This window comes from Talpa europaea (genome assembly GCF_964194135.1).
Source record: "Talpa europaea genome assembly, chromosome: X".
NCBI lineage: Eukaryota > Metazoa > Chordata > Mammalia > Eulipotyphla > Talpidae > Talpa > Talpa europaea.
The window spans coordinates 54,277,565-54,299,555 of NC_140081.1; the positions used below are offsets into that span (position 1 = coordinate 54,277,565).

At 37.6% G+C, this 21,991-nt stretch overlaps 1 protein-coding gene across 1 annotated transcript in view; it reads right to left on the reverse strand.

Annotated features, from left to right (window-relative positions):
* The window catches only part of RPS6KA6 (ribosomal protein S6 kinase A6), a gene marked incomplete at its 3' end in the record, with an annotated part of 242,802 nt that overhangs the window by 191,099 nt on the left and 29,712 nt on the right, over positions 1-21,991 (reverse strand). Inside the window, exon 2 of the mRNA XM_084259149.1 lies at positions 21,072-21,131. Coding sequence (XP_084115275.1) covers positions 21,072-21,131 — 60 coding nt within the window. The remainder of the gene's footprint in view (positions 1-21,071; positions 21,132-21,991) is intronic.

Here is a 21,991-nt window from a genome sequence, read left to right on the forward strand (position 1 = left end):
CTTTAAAAACAAAAAGAAAAAAAGATACAGAGTAGAAGGCTGGATTAAAAAACAAAATCCAAGTTTCTGCTGTCTTCAGGAAACACATTTAATTACAAAAGATAAACACAGACTGAAAGTAAAAGGTTGGAAAACAATCCTACAAGCAAAGGAACCAAAAAAGAAGGCAGGGACAGCTATACTTGTATCAGATGAAATGGACTTCAAACTAAAAAAGGTAAAAGAGACATAGATGGACACTATATTATGATTAAGGGAATAATGCATCAGGAAGATATAACACTCAACATAATGAAGGATCAACAAAATATATTAAGACAATTATTATCAGCTCTGAAAACAGACATTAGAGAAAACACATAGATAGTAGCAGACTTCAACACACCACTATCAACAATGAATAGATCAACAAGACACAAAAATAAGCAAGGACATTTAAGTTCTAATTAAGGATCTAGACCTCATGGGCTTAACAGACAGCTTAGGACACTGCATCCCAAAAATGCCAAGTACACATTTTTCTCAAGAGCGCATGGATCATTATCCAGGATAGATCCCATATTGGGCCACAAGACAAGCATCAACAGATACATTAGGATAAAAATCATTACATCTATCTTCTTTGATCATAAAGGCATAAAACTAGAAATAAATCATGAAAAGAAAGCAAGGAAACCTACCACTTCATGGAGATTGAAATACACACTACTGGAAAACCACTGGATTAAAAAGGAGATCATAGAAGAAGCTATAGTAAGTATATAGCAACGGAAGTACACATCAAGAAACAAGAAAGGATGCAGAAAAACAACCTACTCTATCTCAAAGAACTAGAAAAAGAACAACAAAAAAATCCCAAAAGCCAGTAGTAAAAAGGAAATAATACAAATCAAAGCAAAAATAAATGAAATAGAAATTTAAAAAAATTCAAAAGATCAATGAAACCAAAAGGTGGTTCTTTGAAAAAATGAAATAGACAAATCTCTAGCCAGGCTCACAAAGAAAAAACAGGAGAAAGCACAAATAAATAGGATCATAAACAAAAGAACAGAAATTACAACAGACACAGCAGAAATCAAAAGAATAATCAGAGACTATTATGAACAGTTATATGTAAACAACTTCAACAATAGAAGAGAAAGATCAACATGGCAATAAAGAAATGCTGTAAGTTTTCCCATAGAAATGATTTACAGGGAGGAAAAGCGGCAGGTCCCTGCGAGAACCGGGACACAGCAAACTGCAAGAAGAGGAAGGTTGCAATAAAAGAGGACAAGAAGAAAGGAAAGCAGCAGAACCCTACTACACTCCCCCACCCACAAAGCCAGCACAGGGGACCAACAGAAAGGAGAAAAAAACAAAAAACAAGAACAAACAAGAGATGAAATGGGACAGTGAGTGGAAAGGAGCTACTGCAGGCACTATACCCCAAGACCAGGAACTGTGGAGAACTGTGCAGGAATAGCCACACAGGTGAGCAAACAGCACCAGGTAATTGCAAATGCAGCGCCATTAGAGGAAGATCAGGACTCCACTCCGTGGAGAGACCTGCAAATAGCCAAAGGCAAGCCAGTAAGCTTGTGTGGAAAAGTGCACACACACTCGAACAGCATACACAGATCGCTACTGCCCAGGTCCCCATGCCCATGACCTAGGATTGTGGGGTGACGCGGTGAGCTGTCACCGAGGTGAATGACCCTCATTGGGTAATCAAAAACCAGGCATATGATCCAGCATTCCACTCCTAGTTATTTACCCAAAGGACACAGAAACATTAATTTTAAAGTGCACCTGCACCCCTATGTTTATTGCAGCACTATTTACAATAGCTAAGCTGTGGAAACAACCCAAATGCCCCAAAATAGATGAATGGATCAAGAAGACGTGGTACATGTACACAATGGGATATTACTCAGCAATCAAAAAAGATAAACTCATGCAATTTGCAGCAACATGTATGGAGCTGGAAGGGATCATGCTCAGCAAAATAAGCCAGAAAGAAAAGGAAAAATACCAGATGGTCTCACCCATAGCAGGAATTTAGAAGACTTAAATAAAGCACCAGGTAAATGACTACTTATAATAAAGTAAAAATCAAAATCAACAAGCAACTATAAACCAGAAACACACGAGGGTGGGGGGGGGGGAAAGGAGGGAGTAGGATCAAAACAAGGAGGGTGGGAATTGAATGGGGACTGTAATCAAGATGAAAATGCATACATTGTGCAAAAATGAAAAATGATGTAAAAATATATAAAATAAAAATAAAACAAAAACCAAAAGACAACAGTAACACAAAATTCCGGACGTGGGATCCCCACAATGGAAGGGCACAGGACAGACACAGCACCCCCACGCCTTTGAGGCACTCCACCCTCCCCCCCCTTATTCCCTGGATTGGAGACCCACTGGGGAAAAAAACTGTTCTGGAAGGATACTAAAAAAAGATCTCTGGCACCACCTAGTGATCAGACAAAATCACCAACTTCCTGATAGATGGAAGCCAGATATTCCAAAACCACCCTCAGGCTCTGAGAGTGGGTGGGCCATGCAAACAGTGGTGAGAAGGGAAAGGAGATGTGTAGCAAGAGCCCATTCTGGAACTGAGAGCCGGACACAGGATGCAGAGCATGGGACATGCCACAACAGTAGGCACTGCACAGGGTGACAGAGAGCATTCTGGTTCTGAGAGCCCTGGAATTGAGAACTAGAACGCAGAATTTAGGGCGTGGGTTGACAAAGCATGCAGCATGATCAATAGCCCGTGTTCAGGTGCTCCCCTCCCCCCCTTCATTTCTCAGAGAACTACAGGGCAAAAAGCACAGGTCAGCAAGTACAGGTCTCTGGCGCCACCTACAGACCAGAACAAAAATCAACAACTAGCTGATTCCCTGCTGGAACTGAGTAATACAGAGGTAGGGAACTGTAAAATACAAGGACAGTGTGCTAGGATACATACCCCCTCCCACATCCCTTAGAACTGGTACCGACCTAGTAGGTACCATTAACCAGTGCACAGTCTACAGAGACTCAGGTCTAGAACAACAGAGAGAAGGAATATTAGTGGTGCCATAGGCACAAGCCAGTCCACTGCCTGTACTCACTTGCAACAATTTCAGGGATTTTCCATGGCCCTACCTTATCCATTACTCAACAACTACAAAAGCAAATCTCTAGATCTATGAAAGCCTGGAGAGGATAAATACTGAAAATCATATTAAGCTTGGAAAAGCTTTAAAAAAAAAACACACAAGGCACCTGCAGGAAATGCAGAATTAATACTGATGATTTATTTTAAAAATAGAGAGAAAAATACAACTCATGGAAACTTGACACCTCAAAGGAATATGACATCACAAGGAGAGAACAACCTTCAAAAAATTCAACCACAAAGAAATGGAAGACATTATCCTCCTATTTCTCCTATCAAACAGAGTTCAAAATCATCATGATGGAAAAATTAAAATGGAAGAAGACTCAGATAAATGAACTGAGAAAATTAATGAAGAGAAAATAAAAATTGAAGCATAGAATAAGAAAATAACAGAGATGCATGATATACAAAGATCACTAAAGGAGAAATGTTTTTACAGAAAGATACAAAAGTAGAATAGACCAAATGGAATATTGAATATTGAAGAGGATAATGCAAAAAATACCCAGATAGATGTAGCATTATAAGTACCATTAAAAAAAATGAAGAAACACTTCAAAAATTATCAGCTGTATTAGCAACATGGATGGCGCTGGAAGAGATCATGCTCAGCGAAATAAGCCAGAAAGAAGAAGAAAAATACCGGATGGTCTCACTCATAGCAGGAATCTAGAAAACTTAAATAAGGGACCAGGAAAATGAAAGACGATAAGAAAGTGAAAATCAGAATCAACAAAAAACTATGAACCAGAGACACTCTATGGGGGGTGGAGGGCGGGGAGGGGAGGGATTGGGATCAAAATAAGGGGATTGCAATTGTATGGGGAATATAAAAATAAAATTTATTAAAAAAAATATCAGCTGCTTTATGAAATGAGCTTTAATATCTAATTATTGTAGAAGAGAAGACAATCCACAAAAACTAAACAAGGAAATAGAAACAGAAAGCTACAGACAAAATGGCAATAGCAAATCCTCATATGTCAATATTCACCCTAAATGTAAATGGGCTGAACTCACTAATAAAAAGGCACAGAGTGGCTGGATGGTTCAGAAAATAAAACCCAACTTCCTGCAATTCCCCAGGAGACAAATTTGAGATCCAAACATAAATATAGGGTCAAAGCAAATGAATGGAAAGCAATCATAAAAGCAATGGGTCCCCCAAAAAAGACAGGGAGAGTTACACTTACATCAGACAAACCAGACTCCCATTTAAAAAACATAACATGACACAGGTATTGTCATTATGCAATGATTAGGGAAACAATATATCAGGAAGACAAACACTCATCAACTTGTATACACTAGATGAAGGAGAATAAAAAATATAACTATTAACAAACTTGAAAACAGATATTGGCAACAACATAATAAATAAATATTTCAACAACCCACTCTTATCAATGGACAAATCTGAGAGAAAATTAGCAAAGAAACAACAGCATTAAGTGAGAAATTGGAACACATGCTCCTAAGAAAGGGTTGGTACTGTACATAAAAATACATGAGTACACATTTTTCTCAAATGCAAATGGGCCATTTTCACGATAGATCACATGCTAGGTCACAAAACAAGTGTAAATAAATTCATTAAGACTGAAATGATATCAAAAACTTTCTTTGATCATAATGGTATCAAAATAGAAATCAACCAACCACAATAAGAAAACAACTAATATTTAGAGACTCAAAATGAATTACTAATACATTAATGAGGAAATCACAGAAGAAATTAAAATACTTGGAGACAAGCGAAAATAAAGAAATGAATAAACACAGCAAAAGCAGTATGCAGAGGAAAGTATATAGTAATGTAGGCCCACATCAAAACATAAGGAAAAGCTCAAAGAAATAATTAAAATTTACACAGTGGGGACTTAAAAAAAAAAAAACAAGACCATACAAAAGCAAAAACTGGTAAAAAAAAAAAAGGAAAGAATTGGAGCAGAAATAATTGAAATAGAAAACAAAAGACAGTCCAGAAAATCAATGAAATCAAAAGCCTAATCTTGATTTAAAAAAAAAAAGAAGAAAAAATAAGATATCTCAGAAATACAAAGGATCATTAAGACACTACTACAAGCATCTATAGGACAAAATGAATAGAATGACATAGAAAATTTCTTAGAGGTATACAATCTTCTGAGAGTGAATCAGGATGAACCAGAAAACCTGAAATGGTTTTCCTCTAAGACCAGGCACAAAACACTGAAGTCCTCTTTCACCAGTTATATTCAACTCCAATGGCAATGGAAACAAATGAAAATATGAATGAATGGGACTACAACAAACTAAAAAGTTTCTGCATGGTGAAAGAAAGTCACATTAAAAGGAAAAGATAACTTATTGGGAGAAATTATTTATATATCATAAATCTGACAAATGGTTAATATCTAAGATCTCCAAAGGACTCATAGAACTCAAAAGAAATCACTCAATCAAAAAATGTGCAGGAGACTTAAAACAGACAGTTCTACAAAACAGACATACAGGTGGCCAAGAGGCACATGGAAAAGTGCTCATCACTTATCATCAAGAAATATTAAACAGAGGGCGGAGCAACATGGCGTCGAGGAGACGCTGCGAGTAAGATCTCCCATTAAAAAAAGTTAATAGGGAGGAAAAGCGGCAGGTCCCAGTGAGAACTGGGACACGGAAGATAAACGGACGACTCCAGCAAACTGCCCGAAGAAGAAAGTTGCCATAAAAGAGGACCAGAAGGGAGGGAAGCGCAGAACACTGCTCCCCTCCCCCGCCCACAAAGTCGGCACTCTCCTACCAGCAGAGAGGAGGGAAACAACAAACTAAAACGACCAACAAGAAAAACGGACGCAGCAAGTGGGACTGTGAGTGGAAAGGAACTATTTCAGCCACCACACCCCGTGAACGGGAGCTATGGAGAACCCTGCAGGAACCTCCGCAGAGGTGAGCTCCAGGCGCCATTAAAGAGAGCCCCGCCCCCAGGAGGAGACCAGCACCAGCACACAGCCCCCTCTGCCCGGTAAGCTTGCGCAGAAAGCAGCGCGCTGATCCAGATAGGATCACAGCTGCCCAGGTACCCGCACCTGCAACCTAGGCATGCGGGGAGACCGCTGGAGACCCTCCCTGAGTGAGCAGGAACAAGGCGCCCAGGCAGGGAAGCGGGATTCAAAAGGCGCCATTCCCGCGCCACTGAGCTGGGCTACAGCCCACGTCCTGGAACTGAGGGCTTTGGAACTGAGACCCGGGGCACGAAATTAGGGGCGTGGGTTCCCCACGACGGTGGGGCACAAGGCAGACACAGCACCCCAAAGCCGTTGAGGTGTACCCTACCATCCCCGCTCTGCTCCCTGTCCCATGGGGTGGAAAATCAGCTCCCCAAGGGCTCTAGGAGAGATCTCTGGCGCCACCTAGTGACTTGAAGTCAGCAGAGGCTCCTGAAGGAGCTAGTGGCCAGCTGGGGAGTTAGCCCACACCGGGCCCCTTCCGAACAAGTAGTCTGAGCCCACAGGGAGAGCGAGCACCCACAGCCGGGGCAGACCAGGCGCGCAGAAGAGTGTGCCTGAGACCAGACGCGCAGGGAGTGTGTCCCACATCACCATTTTAGAACAGGGACATTTCTTCAGTAAAGACTACCTGCAGAAGGCTTCCTCAGGAGCCAGAGGTGAGCGGGGGAAGTTCGCCCACGCCAGACCCCCTCTGGCCTGCAGTCCAAGCCCAGAGGGGGAGCAGGAACCCACCGCCGGGGCAGACCAGGCACACAGGGGAGTGTGTCCCCACATCGGCATTTTAGAACAGGGACCTTTCTCCAGTAAAAACTGCTTGAAACTGACAGATGACTCCTGGAGGAACCAGAGAGGAGCGGAGAAGCTCACCCAAGATGCCGGCCAGTCCAAACAACACAGTATCCCAACGCATACGGCAAATTAGAAAACAGACAGTAGGGAGGAGAAGAACCACACGCAACCTAGCTACTCCCCAGGGAAAAAGCACACCACAAAAAGAAAACCAGCCCCCAGATTGCAACGACAGTAACTTGGAAGAACTTCTGAGCCTTCCAGAAAGAGAATTTAAAATTGCCGTGATTAAAAAACTGACAGAAGTCATAAAGGAAAACAATGATAAGGGAAAAATAATCAACGATCAGAAGAATGCAATTGAGTCCCTAGAGAGGGAAAACAATGGTCAGAAGAAAGAAATTGAGTCCCTAAAGAGGGAAGTAAAAGAAATGCAGGAGATCAAAGAATTAATGGAAGAACTAAAGAATTCTGGGAAAAGCAATGAAAGGAGAACAGATGAAATGGAAGAAAGAATAAGTAATCTTGAAGACACAGAAATAAAAAGAACCAAAACAGAAAAGGAAAGAGAAGTACGAAGGAAAAAGAACGAGGAAAGACTTCGGGAACTATCTGACTCCATGAGGAAAGGAAATATAAGAGTTATAGGAATACCAGAAGGAGAGGAGAGAGATGTAGGAACAGAGAAAATATTCAAAGAGATAATTGAAGAGAACTTCCCAAATGTGAAGAAGGAGCTGAAAATTGATATACAAGAAGCAAGAAGAACACCAAACTTCCACGAAGAAAGGAAAAATACAGCAAGACACATAATAGTAAAGCTCCCAAGATCCAGGACAAGGAAAAAATAATGAAGCTGGCAAGAGGGAAGAAACAGATAACATTCAAAGGAAAACCAATCAGGCTGACATCAGACTTCTCCGAAGAAACACTACGGGCAAGGAGAGAGTGGAGGGACATAGTCAACAGACTCCAAGAAAACAGATGCCAACCAAGAATACTCTATCCCGCAAAGCTCTCCTTCCTCTTTGAAGAAAGAATATGGACCTTCCCAGACAAACAGAAACTCCGGAATTTCATTGCAACTAAACCCCCACTCCAAAAAATACTACAAGGAGTCCTAAAGCCAGAACCTCAGAGGGACGAATAACAATGAAAGAAGGCCAAAAAAAAAAAGTTATTAAAAGAATAAATAAATAAAATCAAAGGAAAGACAAACACAATGGCAAATACAGATGTTAACATATCAATAATAACTCTAAATGTAAATGGACTAAACTCTTCAATAAAAAGACACAGAGTTGCAGCCTGGATTAAGAAACAAAACCCAACCTTTTGCTGTCTCCAGGAAACACATTTAGCTACAAAAGATAAAAATAGGCTCAAAGTTAAAGGATGGAAAACAATCCTACAAGCAAATGGACCAAAAAAGAAAGCAGGAACAGCTATACTTATATCAGATAAAACAGATTTCAAACTCAAAAAGATAAAAAGAGACCCCAAGGGTTACTACATTATGATCAAGGGGACAATACTTCAAGAAGAAATAACACTCATTAACATATACTCACCAAACGAAGGAGCACCAAAATATATCAGACAACTGTTGTCCTCTCTGAAAACAGACATCAGAGAAAACACATACGTAGTGGGAGACTTCAACACACCACTATCAACAATGGATAGATCAACAAGACAAAAAATAAGTAAAGAAACTAAAGCTCTAAATAAGGACCTAGAGCAATTGGGCTTAACAGACATCTATAGAACACTAAACCCCAAAAAAACGGAGTACACATTTTTCTCAAGCGCACACGGATCATTCTCCAGGATCGATCACATACTGGGGCACAAGACAAACATCAACAGATACACCAAGATTGAAATCATATCAACCATCTTTTCTGACCATGAAGGCATCAAACTAGAAATAAACCATAAAAAGAAGGCAAGGAACTTTCCTACCTCATGGAGATTAAAAACCACACTACTGGAAGACCACAGGACTAATGAGGAGATCAAAGAAGAAATTAAAAAAAAATTTTTAATTGAACAACAAGGAGGACACCAATATCCTAAATGTATGGGATGCAGCAAAAGCAGTAATAAGAGGAAAATATATAGCAATAGAAGCTCACATCAAGAAACAAGAAAGAACACAAAGAAACAACCTAATCTCGAAGCTCAAAGATCTAGAAAAAGAACAACAAAAAAACCCCAAAACCAGTAGAAGAAAAGAAATAATAAAAACCAAAGCAGAAATAAATGAAATTGAAACTAAAAAAACAATCCAAAAGATCAATGAAACCAAGAGCTGGTTCTTTGAAAAAATCAATAAAATAGACAAACCCCTAGCCAGGCTCACAAAGGAAAAAAGGGAGAAAGCACAAATAAACAGGATCATCAATGAAAGAGGAGAAATCACAACGGACACAGCAGAAATCAAAAGAATAATCAGTAACTACTATGAACAGTTATATGGAAACAAGTTTAACAATCTAGAGGAGATGGACAAATTCCTACAACTCTACAATCACCCAAAGCTAGATAAAGAAGAAATAGAACACCTAAACAGACCAATTACAATTAGCGAAATTGAAATGGTAATCAAAAACCTCCCCAAAAACAAAAGCCCAGGACCTGATGGATTTACAAATGAATTCTACCAAACATTCAGAGACGAATTAGTGCCTATCCTTCACAAACTCTTCCAAAAAATTGAGAAGGAAGGGACAATACCAAACACGTTCTATGAAGCCAACATTACACTAATACCAAAACCGAACAAGGACAACACAAAAAAGGAAAACTACAGGCCAATCTCCTTAATGAACACTGATGCAAAAATCCTCAATAAAATTTTAGCTATCAGAATCCAACAATGTATCCATAAGATAATTCACCACGACCAAGTTGGATTCATTCCAGGGGCACAAGGATGGTTTAACATCCGAAAATCAATCAACGTTATCCAACACATCAACAAAAAGAAATATAAAAACCATATGATAATATCAATAGATGCTGAGAAAGCTTTCGACAAAGTGCAACACCCATTCATGATAAAAGCCCTTGAAATTCTTGGGATACAAGGAACATACCTCAACATCATAAAGGCCATCTATGACAAGCCAACAGCCAGTATCATTCTCAATGGTGAAAAGCTGAAAGCAATTCCATTAAGATCTGGAACAAGACAAGGATGTCCACTCTCACCACTGCTTTTCAATATAATACTGGAAGTCCTAGCCAGGGCAATAAGACAAGAGAAAGACATCCAAGGAATCCAAATAGGAAAAGAAGAAGTCAAACTATCACTATTTGCAGACGATATGATATTATACATAGAGAACCCCAAAAACTCCACAGAAAAGCTAATTCAACTCATCAATCAGTTCAGTAAAGTGGCAGGATACAAAATCAACACATAAAAGTCAGTAGCCTTCCTATACACAAACAATAAATCTGAAGAAGAAGAAATCAAAAAAACCATCCCTTTTGTTATTGAAACAAAAAAAATCAAATATTTGGGAATAAATCTAACAAAAGAGGTAAAGGAACTATACAAAGAAAACTATAAAACACTGTTAAAAGAAATAGAAGAAGACACAAAGAAATGGAGAGACATCCCCTGCTCATGGATTGGAAGAATAAACATTATTAAAATGGCCATCCTTCCAAAAGCAATATACAGATTCAATGCTATTCCAATCAAAATTTCAATGTCATTCTTCAAAGAAATAGAACAATTATTGATGAAATTCATATGGAATCACAAAAAACCCCGAATAGCCAAAGCTCTCCTGAAAAAAAAAAGAAGGGAATGGAGGCATCACACTCCCAGACTTCAAACTATACTACAAAGCCATAATCATCAAAACTGCATGGTATTGGAACAAGAACAGACATACAGACCAATGGAATCGAATAGAAAATCCAGAAATAAACCCACAGATTTATGGTCAACTAATCTTTGACAAAGGAGCAAAGAATATGCATTGGAGCAAAGAAAGTTTGTTCAATAAATGGTGCTGGGAAAACTGGGTCGCTACATGCAAAAGAATGAAGCTTGACCACTACCTCACACCATACACAAAAATCAACTCAAAATGGATTAAAGAACTAGACATAAGACCTGAAACCATAAAATATATAGAAGAAAATATAGGCAAAACACTACGTGATTTGCACATCAAAGACATCTTTACAGACACATCACCCAAAGCAGTGATAGTGAAGGCAAAGATAAACAGCTGGGACTACATCAAATTAAAGAGCTTTTGCACAGCAAAAGAGACAATAACAAAAACAAAGAGAAACCCCACCGACTGGGAGAACATTTTTGCACCCAACACTAATGATAAAGGACTGATCACAAAAATCTGCAAAGAGCTGATGAGACTCAACAACAACAAAGAAAATAATCCAGTCAAAAAATGGGCAGAAGAGCTTAAAAGAAACTTCTCTGAAGAGGAAATGCAAATGGCCAACAGGCATATGAAAAAATGTTCAACATCACTTGTCATCAGGGAAATGCAAATCAAAACTACCATGAGATACCTTCTTACACCAGTGAGAATGGCACATATTAAAAAAACTAGCAACAACAAATGTTGGCGAGGGTGTGGAGAAAAAGGAACTCTTCTGCACTGTTGGTGGGAGTGCAAACTGGTCCAACCACTGTGGAAAGCTGTGTGGAGATTTCTGGACCTACTAAACATAGAGCTTCCATATGATCCAGCAATTCCACTCCTAGGTATTTACCCGAAGGACACAGAAACATCAATTCCAAAGAACACCTGCACCCCTATGTTTATAGCAGCACTGTTTACAATAGCTAAGCTTTGGAAACAACCCAAATGCCCAAAAACAGATGACTGGATCAAGAAGATGTGGTACATATATACCATGGAATATTACTCAGCATTCAAAAAAGATAAACACATGCAATTTGCAGCAACATGGATGGCGCTGGAAGGGATCATGCTCAGCGAAATAAGCCAAAAAGAAAAAGAAAAATACCGGATGGTCTCACTCATAGCAGGAATCTAGAAAACTTAAATAAGGGACCAGGAAAATGAATATAAGAAAGTGAAAATCAAAATCAACAAAAAACTATGAACCAGAGACACGTTTTGGGGGGCGGGGGCGGGAGGGGAGGGATTGGGGTCAGAATGGGGGAGCTGCAATTGTATGGGGAATATAACAATAAAATTTAAAAAAAAAAAAGAAGTGAAACAATAAATGGACATAAATAAGATGCAGAATATAAGATGTATCTTATACAATATTTCTCTAAATGCAAGGATGAAAGATATCTAACAACGAGTGTTTTGAACTATTATTTCATATGATGGTTAGTTGGTCATTATATACACAGTTTTGGGATAATTTACCTTTCTGCCATTGCCAATTACACAATGATAATCTTGATTCCCACTTATATTTCCTGCCTTCAGTTTATTCATATACTTCATTCTGTTAACAAGTGCCTATGCTCAAAATTGGCTTATCTACTTTTCTTTTAATACATAGAATTCCTATAATCAAAATATGAAGGTAAAGGAAATAAAAAAAAAAGAAATATTAAACAAAATCACAATGATATGCCATCTCACGTGTGTGAATGGCCCATATCAAATGTCCAGAAACAACAGGTGTTGGTGAGGATGTGGAGAAAAAGGAACACTAACACACTTTTGGTGGGAATTTAGCCTGGTCCATTCCCTAAGGAAAACAATGTGGAGGTTCCTCAATATATTCAAAATATATCTACCTTATGATCCAGCAATTCCACTCTTAGGTATCTACCCAAAAGATGTAAAAACACTTCATTCAAAGAGATACATGCATTTCTATGTTCATTGCAGCACTATTTCCAATAGTTAAGTTATGAAGTGCCCAAGGACAGAGTGGATTAAGAAGACACAGTGTATATATATTCACACATACCTACACACAAAGTGTAAATATGCTATATATATTCACAATGTATATATACACACAATGAAATACTAATGAGCTATAAAATAGATTATCTGTCATTTGTAACACAGATGCAACTGGAACAGATTATAGACTATTCAAAATAAAAAGGAGAAAGACAAATAATAGATGATTTCACTGTTTGCTAGAAAACAGAAAAATAAAACTAAGACTCAGACAACACCAAACTAAAAACAAAGTCTAGAAATCTGACTGTAAAACTGAGTCTCCTAGAGAGGGAGCAGAGTGCAGAAGAGAGGGTAGGGGGAACAATGGACTATATTGGAGAACTATGAGTGCCTTATAGTGGATATGTGGTGGTCTCATACACCAGAAGTAGTAGGATCCTATATTTCTAAATCATATAGTGTTGAAACCCAATGTTACCTTATTTTTTCAAAAAACTATAATAAATAAATAGAAATAATTTTTATTTAAAGATTTTTTTTTTATTTTTGCACAGAACTGGGGTATAGGCCAGAGGTACAGAGGATAAGAGGATTCATCAAAGACAGATTGGGGAGCAGAACAGGCGGATCTACTGAAATACACTGCTGAGGGGAGCAGTGGGCAAGACAGGAGAGGTCTGCTGTGCCATGTGGGTAGCTCCCTGGCCAGGGATAGAACTCAGGCTGTTGCTGTGGGCCCTCACAGTGGTAGCCCTGAGACTTAACCCCCTAGGCCACTAGGGAGGCCCAGAAATAAAAATTGCTGCACTCAATCACCTTGCCACCAGGGGAGGCCCATGTGTATTTTTAAAATTTCCCCCCCGATGATTATAATACATGGTCAGGACTGAAAAAACACTATTTAAGTGCTTCTAAGATATATAATTATACAGATATAGAATAAAGATATGCACATATACATATGGTTACTTATTACAAAGGAGATTTATCATTGGTATGCCACTAACTCTTTTTTACTGACAAGTTATCTGATACTTTCCTGTGTCATCACTTTCAATATTGGTCTTTCTTATTTTATCTGCTCCCTGCCCCATTCTTGCCCATTAACTAACATTTATCAGTCTCTCCAAGGCTCTATTTATTGATGTTCAGTATTAAAATTTTCTTTGTTATTTGCAACCCTCCCTGCTTTTGTCCTACACCTTGTTTTCTTCTGACTCTACACCATTCCAGAAGCTTGAGAGTGGCAGCAATCTAGCTTCAAATAAAGTGGTTATGTACTTGTCAGTTATATATGTATTTTTTTCCTAAGAGTGAGTCACCTTTGAAAACATTTCCCTATCCTGGTATAATCAAGTTGTAACATGTCATCTCATCTTCCCATGTACACAATCATTTTTATTATTCACTCAAAAAAATCAACATTCACGAAGCACTTAGTATCAGCACTGTGCTATATATACTTGGGATACAAAGATAAAATGTGGAATTGAAGTTAGAAAATTTTGACAGAATCATATACCTTAATGAAACAAAGGTATACAGTATGTGATGGACTACTTGTATACCCTCAAAATTCATATGCTTAAATCTTAACACCCTAATACCTCAGAAATGTGTCTGTATTTCAAAATAGGGATTTAAAGAGATAACGTAGGTAAAAATAGAGTTGCTGGGGTAGTTTATGTCCAATGAGACTGGTATTATTTTAAGAAGATGAGATAAGGCTAGACAAACAGAGGGAATAAAAATCATGTAAAGGCAAGGTAAGAAGAGGGCTCTCTATAAGTCACTGGTATTTCATTATGGCAGCCCTAGTAAAGTTATACAGAGTACTTAACCGTAGTTAATTTTTATAAACAAAGTTGTAATATGGAATTAACATTTAATAACCTTGAAATAGAGTCCACTTTTCTATGCACCATTAAATTAAAAAATCTGTGGCAAAGTTAATTATGAATTAGGGTTATATTTAATTTCATAATAATTGTTGATAAACAGAAAAACTATCAAGGCTAAAGCATAACCAAAATAGTATGCTATGACCTATACAATCTGTGATCATTTTAAATTCAGGGGACCAATAATGTTATAACAGAGGAAAAACACAGATAAAATACAAAACAAATTACAAAATGCACCATTGCCTTCATTCCTTTGATAATTTATTTCACTAGGAGGATGAAATCATCTGTTAATCAAAAAGAAAAAGAGCTGATAACAACCTGGTAGGAAATTACATTATATGAATCTATTATAATAATTTAATAGAACGGTAGAACTAAGTACAGATGCCTTTAGAAAGCAGGTCAAAAGAAAGGTGATTTTTAAAGCTTTTTGTTTTTATGTAACAGAAAAACTAACATCCATCTGTTCAAACACTTGTAATATTTTTTAAATATTTTAAAATGAGTTATTCTTCAATTGTGGTAACAGGATTATCTTCATCAGGCATCAGCACCATGAGGTACCCACCACCAAATAACCCACAGTCTACCACCACAGTCAATTGTGCTTCCTCCCCTCTTTCTTCCTACATCTACCACACACTGTCTACCCATTGGATGTTTCAGTTCTATAGTGAGTTTTCTAGGGTTAGCTTTTAATGTTGTCTTTCTCTGGTTCTTAGTTTGGTTTCTCTATATCCCAAATATTAGTGACAATATCTGGAACTTATCTTTCTCCTTCTGACTTACTCCATCTAGCATTCTCTCTTCAAACTTCATATATGTTGCTGCAAATGGAATGAGTTTATCTTTTTTGATTGTTTAGTTGTATTTCATTGTGTATATATACCACATCTTCTTGTTCTACTCATCTGTTTTTGGGAATATGGGTTGTTTACACAATATGGTTGTTACAAATACTGCTGCAATAAATATAGGCATGCAGGTTTCCTTACAAATCAAGTTTTGGTTTTCTGGCATAGACACCTAGAAGTAGAACTGCTGGGTCATGTGGAAGATCCATTTTTCTTTTTTTCATTTGAGGAACCTGCACACTGTGTTCCATAGGAGCTGGAAAAGTCTACATTACTGTGAGCCCCGAGAGGGTTCCTTTCTCTCCACATCATCACCAGCACTTGGTTCTGTGCTTTTTAATGTGGGATATTTTTATTGGTGTGAGGTGGAATCTCATTGTGATTTTTTTTTTTTAAAGAGGAATCCCTTCTTTTTTTTAAAGATTTATTTATTTGTTTGTTTGTTTGTTTATACAAGCACTGGGCACAGTCAGAAGCACGGGAGGGTGAGAGAATTCACCAGAGCCAGAATGGGGAGCAGATCAGGCAGAAGGACCGAAGTACACTGCTGAGGGGAGCAGCGGGCCGGCAGGAGAGGTCTGCACGCCATGTGGGACTCTCCTCAGGTGGCCGGGGAGCAGCCGGGAATCGAACCTGCGCTGCAGAGGCTGTGGGAAGCTTCACAACCCAGCGCTCAACCGCTGCGCCACCGGGGAGGCCCTCTCATTGTGATTTTGACTTGCATTTCCCTAATGATAAATTGGGGTGAACAATTTTTCATGTGCCTGCTGCCCATTTATATATGTCTTCTTGGAAAAGTGCCTATTTAGCTCCTCTGCCCATTTCTTGACTGGGTTATTTGTTTTTATTGTGTTGAGCTGTATGAGCTCTTTATATATCTTATATATCAGTCCTTTGTTAGATGTATGGTATGCAAATATATTTTCCAATTCCATATGGTGTCCCTTTGCTATAGTTACGGTCTCCTCGCTGTGCAGCTATTTGGCTTAATGTAGTCCCAGCTGTTTACATTCTCTTTTGTTTTCCTTGCTGATGGGGATGAATCTGCAAAGATATCTCTGAAATTTACGTCATGGAGTGTTTTGCCTATGTTTTTTTCTATATCTCTTAGGGTTTTTGGTCTTACATTGAAGTCTTTCATCCATTTATAGTTGATTTTTTTTGCATGGTATGAGAGAGTGGTCTAGTTTCATTCTATGGCACTCCAATTTTCCCAACACCATTTACTGAAAAGAGTTCCCTTCTTCCACTGTATACGCTTCACTCCTTTGCCATAGATTAAGTGGCCATGTATGTGTGGGTTTATATCTGGGCTCTGTAATATTCTATTCTTTGGCTAGTGTGCAGCAAACAACTCAGTCCTTGAAAACCAAGTCAATTATCAGCATACTTTGAGAGAAGACTAGTAATAATAATAATGCAAATGTCAAAATATCACTAGGATGAACTACTTAGGGCATAAAATGTCAGGAAGTAAATTCTGTGGTTGTGAATGTACATTTTCAATTAAATGATAAGTTATTACAAAATATTCAGGATTCCAAAATGTGTCAAATTGTATTGATGACTAAAAACCAAATGAGTTCCCATTTAGGTTGTTTCATTTTACTTATTAGTTTAAGCTGTTTTAGTTCCCTCATCTATAAAATGGAAATAAAACCTCTCCTATTCATTTCAGATCTTGGTTATGAGTAAACATAGGATTTTAAAAACTATAAAATGTCTATAAAATAATGTTACTGAATTTATTTATACTATTTACTGTTACATCCTTCATGGTATAACATATAGCTACTCTACCTTATAGTGGCTACCTATAAATATTTTATTGAAAAATAGTATCTGAGAGTTTTACATATATGTAGCATAAGGGTTCCAAATATTTTTAAGTAAAATTAATAAAAAGCATAAAAAGCACCAGCTTTGCAAGGGAAGAAAAATATTTAAGGACAGCAAGGCTAAATAAATGTCTATCAGAATAGAAAGACAAATAGAAGAAGGAAAATTCCACCATATAGGAAGCAGGCCCTCCATCTTAAAATATTCCATACTTATGGAAATGCGCAAGTTAAGCTAAGTAAAGCACACACTTGTGACAGAATATTTTTAAAGGATTCTTTTGAGAGAAACCTATGTCAATAACAGTTCTAAAATTAGAAACTTAAGGCATAAAATTTCAGGAAGTAAGTTTTGTGTTTTTGAATGTACATTTTCACTTAAATGTAACATTTACATATTTGGGTAATAAAATTAATTGAAATTAAACATATTGCTGGCCCCGTGCTAATGGAATCAACAAAAAAGTGAACTGTTAAGTGAACCTTCTTTTGAAATTCCTAAAATATTAGTGGAAATAGCATTTTGTTTTAAGGAATAACAACCATTCCTTACAAAACATAAAAGTAAATGAATCCTAAACTACCAAATATAAGATAGCTATGCTTATTTTGACAAAAAAAAATAATATAAGTCACCTTCTAAACAAGAAGCATAACTTTTTTTCTAACGTGGACATTGTTCAGTATTTCTTAATCACCCATGTAGTTCAGTTGACACAAAATGAATACCTGACTCACCACACAGTGAAAACACATTGTTTTAAGTCCAGATAAGTCAGACGCCAAACTATAATTCCTAAAAGTGATTTCAGGCCTTTTAATGTCCAAATCATCAGACTGCCTTTCTAGTCACTGAAGTTAACTAAGTTGTATTAGTATCTAGCATTATATTTTTATTCTTTTTATTGAGGTAACATTCATATACAATACTGTATAGATTTCAGGTGTAAATTTCTCACCTCAGCAACTGTATATTTCATACCACACCTACACGAAATATCTAATTACCTATATATTTTTCTATATCTTTTTAGTATCTTTCCATTAAAACTGCACTTACTAGTTCAGTTTTCATTAAAATTAGAAAGGTAAATATCTGACAATATCTATATGTCTATGTATTTATATTGGATACAAATTATATACATACATACACACACTTACATAAATATACATATATGTACAGCCATGGGCACATACACAGAGACCTTTTGTTCCTCCTCTGGTGTGGGTCATAAAATTTCCCTGCTAATTTATTAACACTGAAATATACCCTTCCCCACTGCTTTTTATATTTTCTTCACTCTATCTTTTATAAACTATCAACATAAATATTACTACATTTCTTAGTCCACATGATCTGTAGATAAAACTCTGATAATTTGATAGTTTATAGTTAATTATGCTCAAAATTAAAATGTAAGCTACTAATATTAAGTGAACCGATAAAGCTAAAATTACAGTTTACCTTTAATATTGCTATTCAGCGAAACACTACGTGATTTGCACATCAAAGACATCTTTACAGACACATCACCCAAAGCAGTGATAGTGAAGGCAAAGATAAACAGCTGGGACTACATCAAATTAAAGAGCTTTTGCACAGCAAAAGAGACAATAACAAAAACAAAGAGAAACCCCACCGACTGGGAGAACATTTTTGCACACAACACTAATGATAAAGGACTGATCACAAAAATCTGCAAAGAGCTGATGAGACTCAACAACAACAAAGAAAATAATCCAGTCAAAAAATGGGCAGAAGAGCTTAAAAGAAACTTCTCTGAAGAGGAAATGCAAATGGCCAACAGGCATATGAAAAAATGTTCAACATCACTTGTCATCAGGGAAATGCAAATCAAAACTACCATGAGATACCATCTTACACCAGTGAGAATGGCACATATTAAAAAAACTAGCAACAACAAATGTTGGTGAGGGTGTGGAGAAAAAGGAACTCTTCTGCACTGTTGGTGGGAGTGCAAACTGGTCCAACCACTGTGGAAAGCTGTGTGGAGATTTCTGGACCTACTAAACATAGAGCTTCCATATGATCCAGCAATTCCACTCCTAGGTATTTACCCAAAGGACACAGAAACATCAATTCCAAAGAACACCTGCACCCCTATGTTTATAGCAGCACTGTTTACAATAGCTAAGCTTTGGAAACAACCCAAATGCCCAAAAATAGATGACTGGATCAAGAAGATGTGGTACATATATACCATGGAATATTACTCAGCATTCAAAAAAGATAAACACATGCAATTTGCAGCAACATGGATGGCGCTGGAAGGGATCATGCTCAGCGAAATAAGCCAAAAAGAAAAAGAAAAATACCAGATGGTCTCACTCATAGCAGGAATCTAGAAAACTTAAATAAGGGACCAGGAAAATGAATAACTATAAGAAAGTGAAAATCAAAATCAACAAAAAAATATGAACCAGAGACACTTTTAGGGGGGCGGGGGCGGGAGGAGAGGGATTGGGGTCAGAATGGGGGGGCTGCAATTATATGGGGAATATAACAATAAAATTTATAAAAAAAAAAAGTTACACAACAAAAAAAAAATATTGCTATTCAGAACCATTCACATCACAAATATCTGCAGAGATAGTTGATTTTTACAAGAACATTTCAGGGGGGAATTTTGGACAAACCCAATTTAAATCTCTCTGCTGGGGCCTCCCCTGGTGGCGCAGGTGGTTGAGCACAGTGCTGTGAACCTGTCCTCAGTCTCTGCAGGGCGGGTTCAAGATCCCAATCCCGGCTGGCTGGCTAGAATCCCACATGGTGCTGCAGACCTCTCTTGTCTCACCCGCTGCTCCCCTCAGCAGTGTATTTCAGTCAGTCTAACTGTTCTGTTCCCCGATCTGTATCTGGTGAATCCTCTCATCCTCCCACGCAACTGGCCTGTACCCCAGTTCTTGTATAAATAAATAAATAAATAAATATTTAAAAAAAATCTCTCTGCTGGCACTTCACTGATTATTATATATATAAATCTTTCTAAAAATTATATTATTTTTTTGATTAACAAAATAATTATCAACCTTAACTGTGCTGATTAGATTTGTTTTAAAAAGTTGATGAATAAGAATTTCTGACAAAAATCTGTTGTTTATTTTGAACTGTTGCCTTATTAGCAATTGGATTTACTTATTTTTTTTGTTTTTTGTTAATATTTTATTTTATATAATTCTTACATCTTTTTTTTATTGTTGCACAATGTATGCATTTTCATTTTGGTTATATTCCCCATACAATTGCACCCCCCTTATTTTGACCCTAATCCTTCCTCTCCCACTCCCCGCCCGCACTGGTAATGTGTCTCTGGTTTATAGTTGCTCGTTAATTTTGATTTTCACTTTGTATTAATTAGTCTTTTTCCTGGTCCCTTATTTAGGTTATCTAAATTCCTGCTATGAGTAAGACCATCTGGTATTTTTCTTAGTCTTTCTGACTTATTTCACTGAGCATGATCCCTTCTAGCTCCATCCATGTTGCTATAAACTGCATGTGTTTATTGATTTAATTATTTTCAACTGAGGTGAATGAATTTTACTAATTGGAAGAATGTTTTCCATTATTTTCTTCCCTTACATCTTAAAAACTTGAGTTAATAAGTTAACATGAGTACTTACACGGCATGAGTCTGTTTCTCCCTCTTCCATTGGCTCATCAACCATTTTTAGACCAGTCATCTGAAAAATATTGTTCAAAAACTAAAGTTCAGGAGTAATAGAGCAATAGCAACAACTAAAATCAAAATAACTCTACCTAAATGATAGACAAATTTAATGTATTTTAGGCTTTGTAAACATAGCATCTCTATTAACTGTTCAACTCTGCTATTGCTTTGAGAAAGCAAATATCATTAGGGAAAACAAGTATCATTATGGAAACAAATATCATTAGGGAAATGCAAATCAAGACCTCAGTGAGGTAACACCTCAAACCCATGAGAATGGCCCATATCAAAAAGATCAGAAACAAGTGTTGGCCAGGATATAGAAAAAAGGGAACCCTCCTACACTGCTGGTGAGAATGCAAACTGGTCCAACCCTTATGGAAATCAATATGGAGGTGTCTCAAAACATTAAAAATTGATCTACCATTTAACCCAGTATTTCCCTCTAGGTATCTACCCAAAAATTTTAAAATGCTAATTTGAAAGGAATCTTGTATTTCCATGTTTATTGTAGCATTATTTGCTATAGCTAAATTATGGGAACAACCTAACTACTCTAAAACAGATGAGTAGAGGGCCTCCCCGGTGGCGCAGCGGTTGAGCGCTGGGTTGTGAAGCTGCCCGCAGCCTCTGCAGCGCCGGTTCGATTCCCGGCTGCTCCCTGGCCACCATAGGAGGGTCCCACATGGCGCGCAGACCTCTCCTGCCGCCCGCTGCTCCCCTCAGCAGTGTACTTTGGTCCTTCTGCCTGCTCTGCTCCCCGCTCTGGCTCTGGTGAATTCTCTTACCCTCCCGCGCTTCTGACTGTACCCAGTGCATGTATAAACCAAACAAACAAACAAATAAATAAAAACATGCCTCTATAAAAGAAAA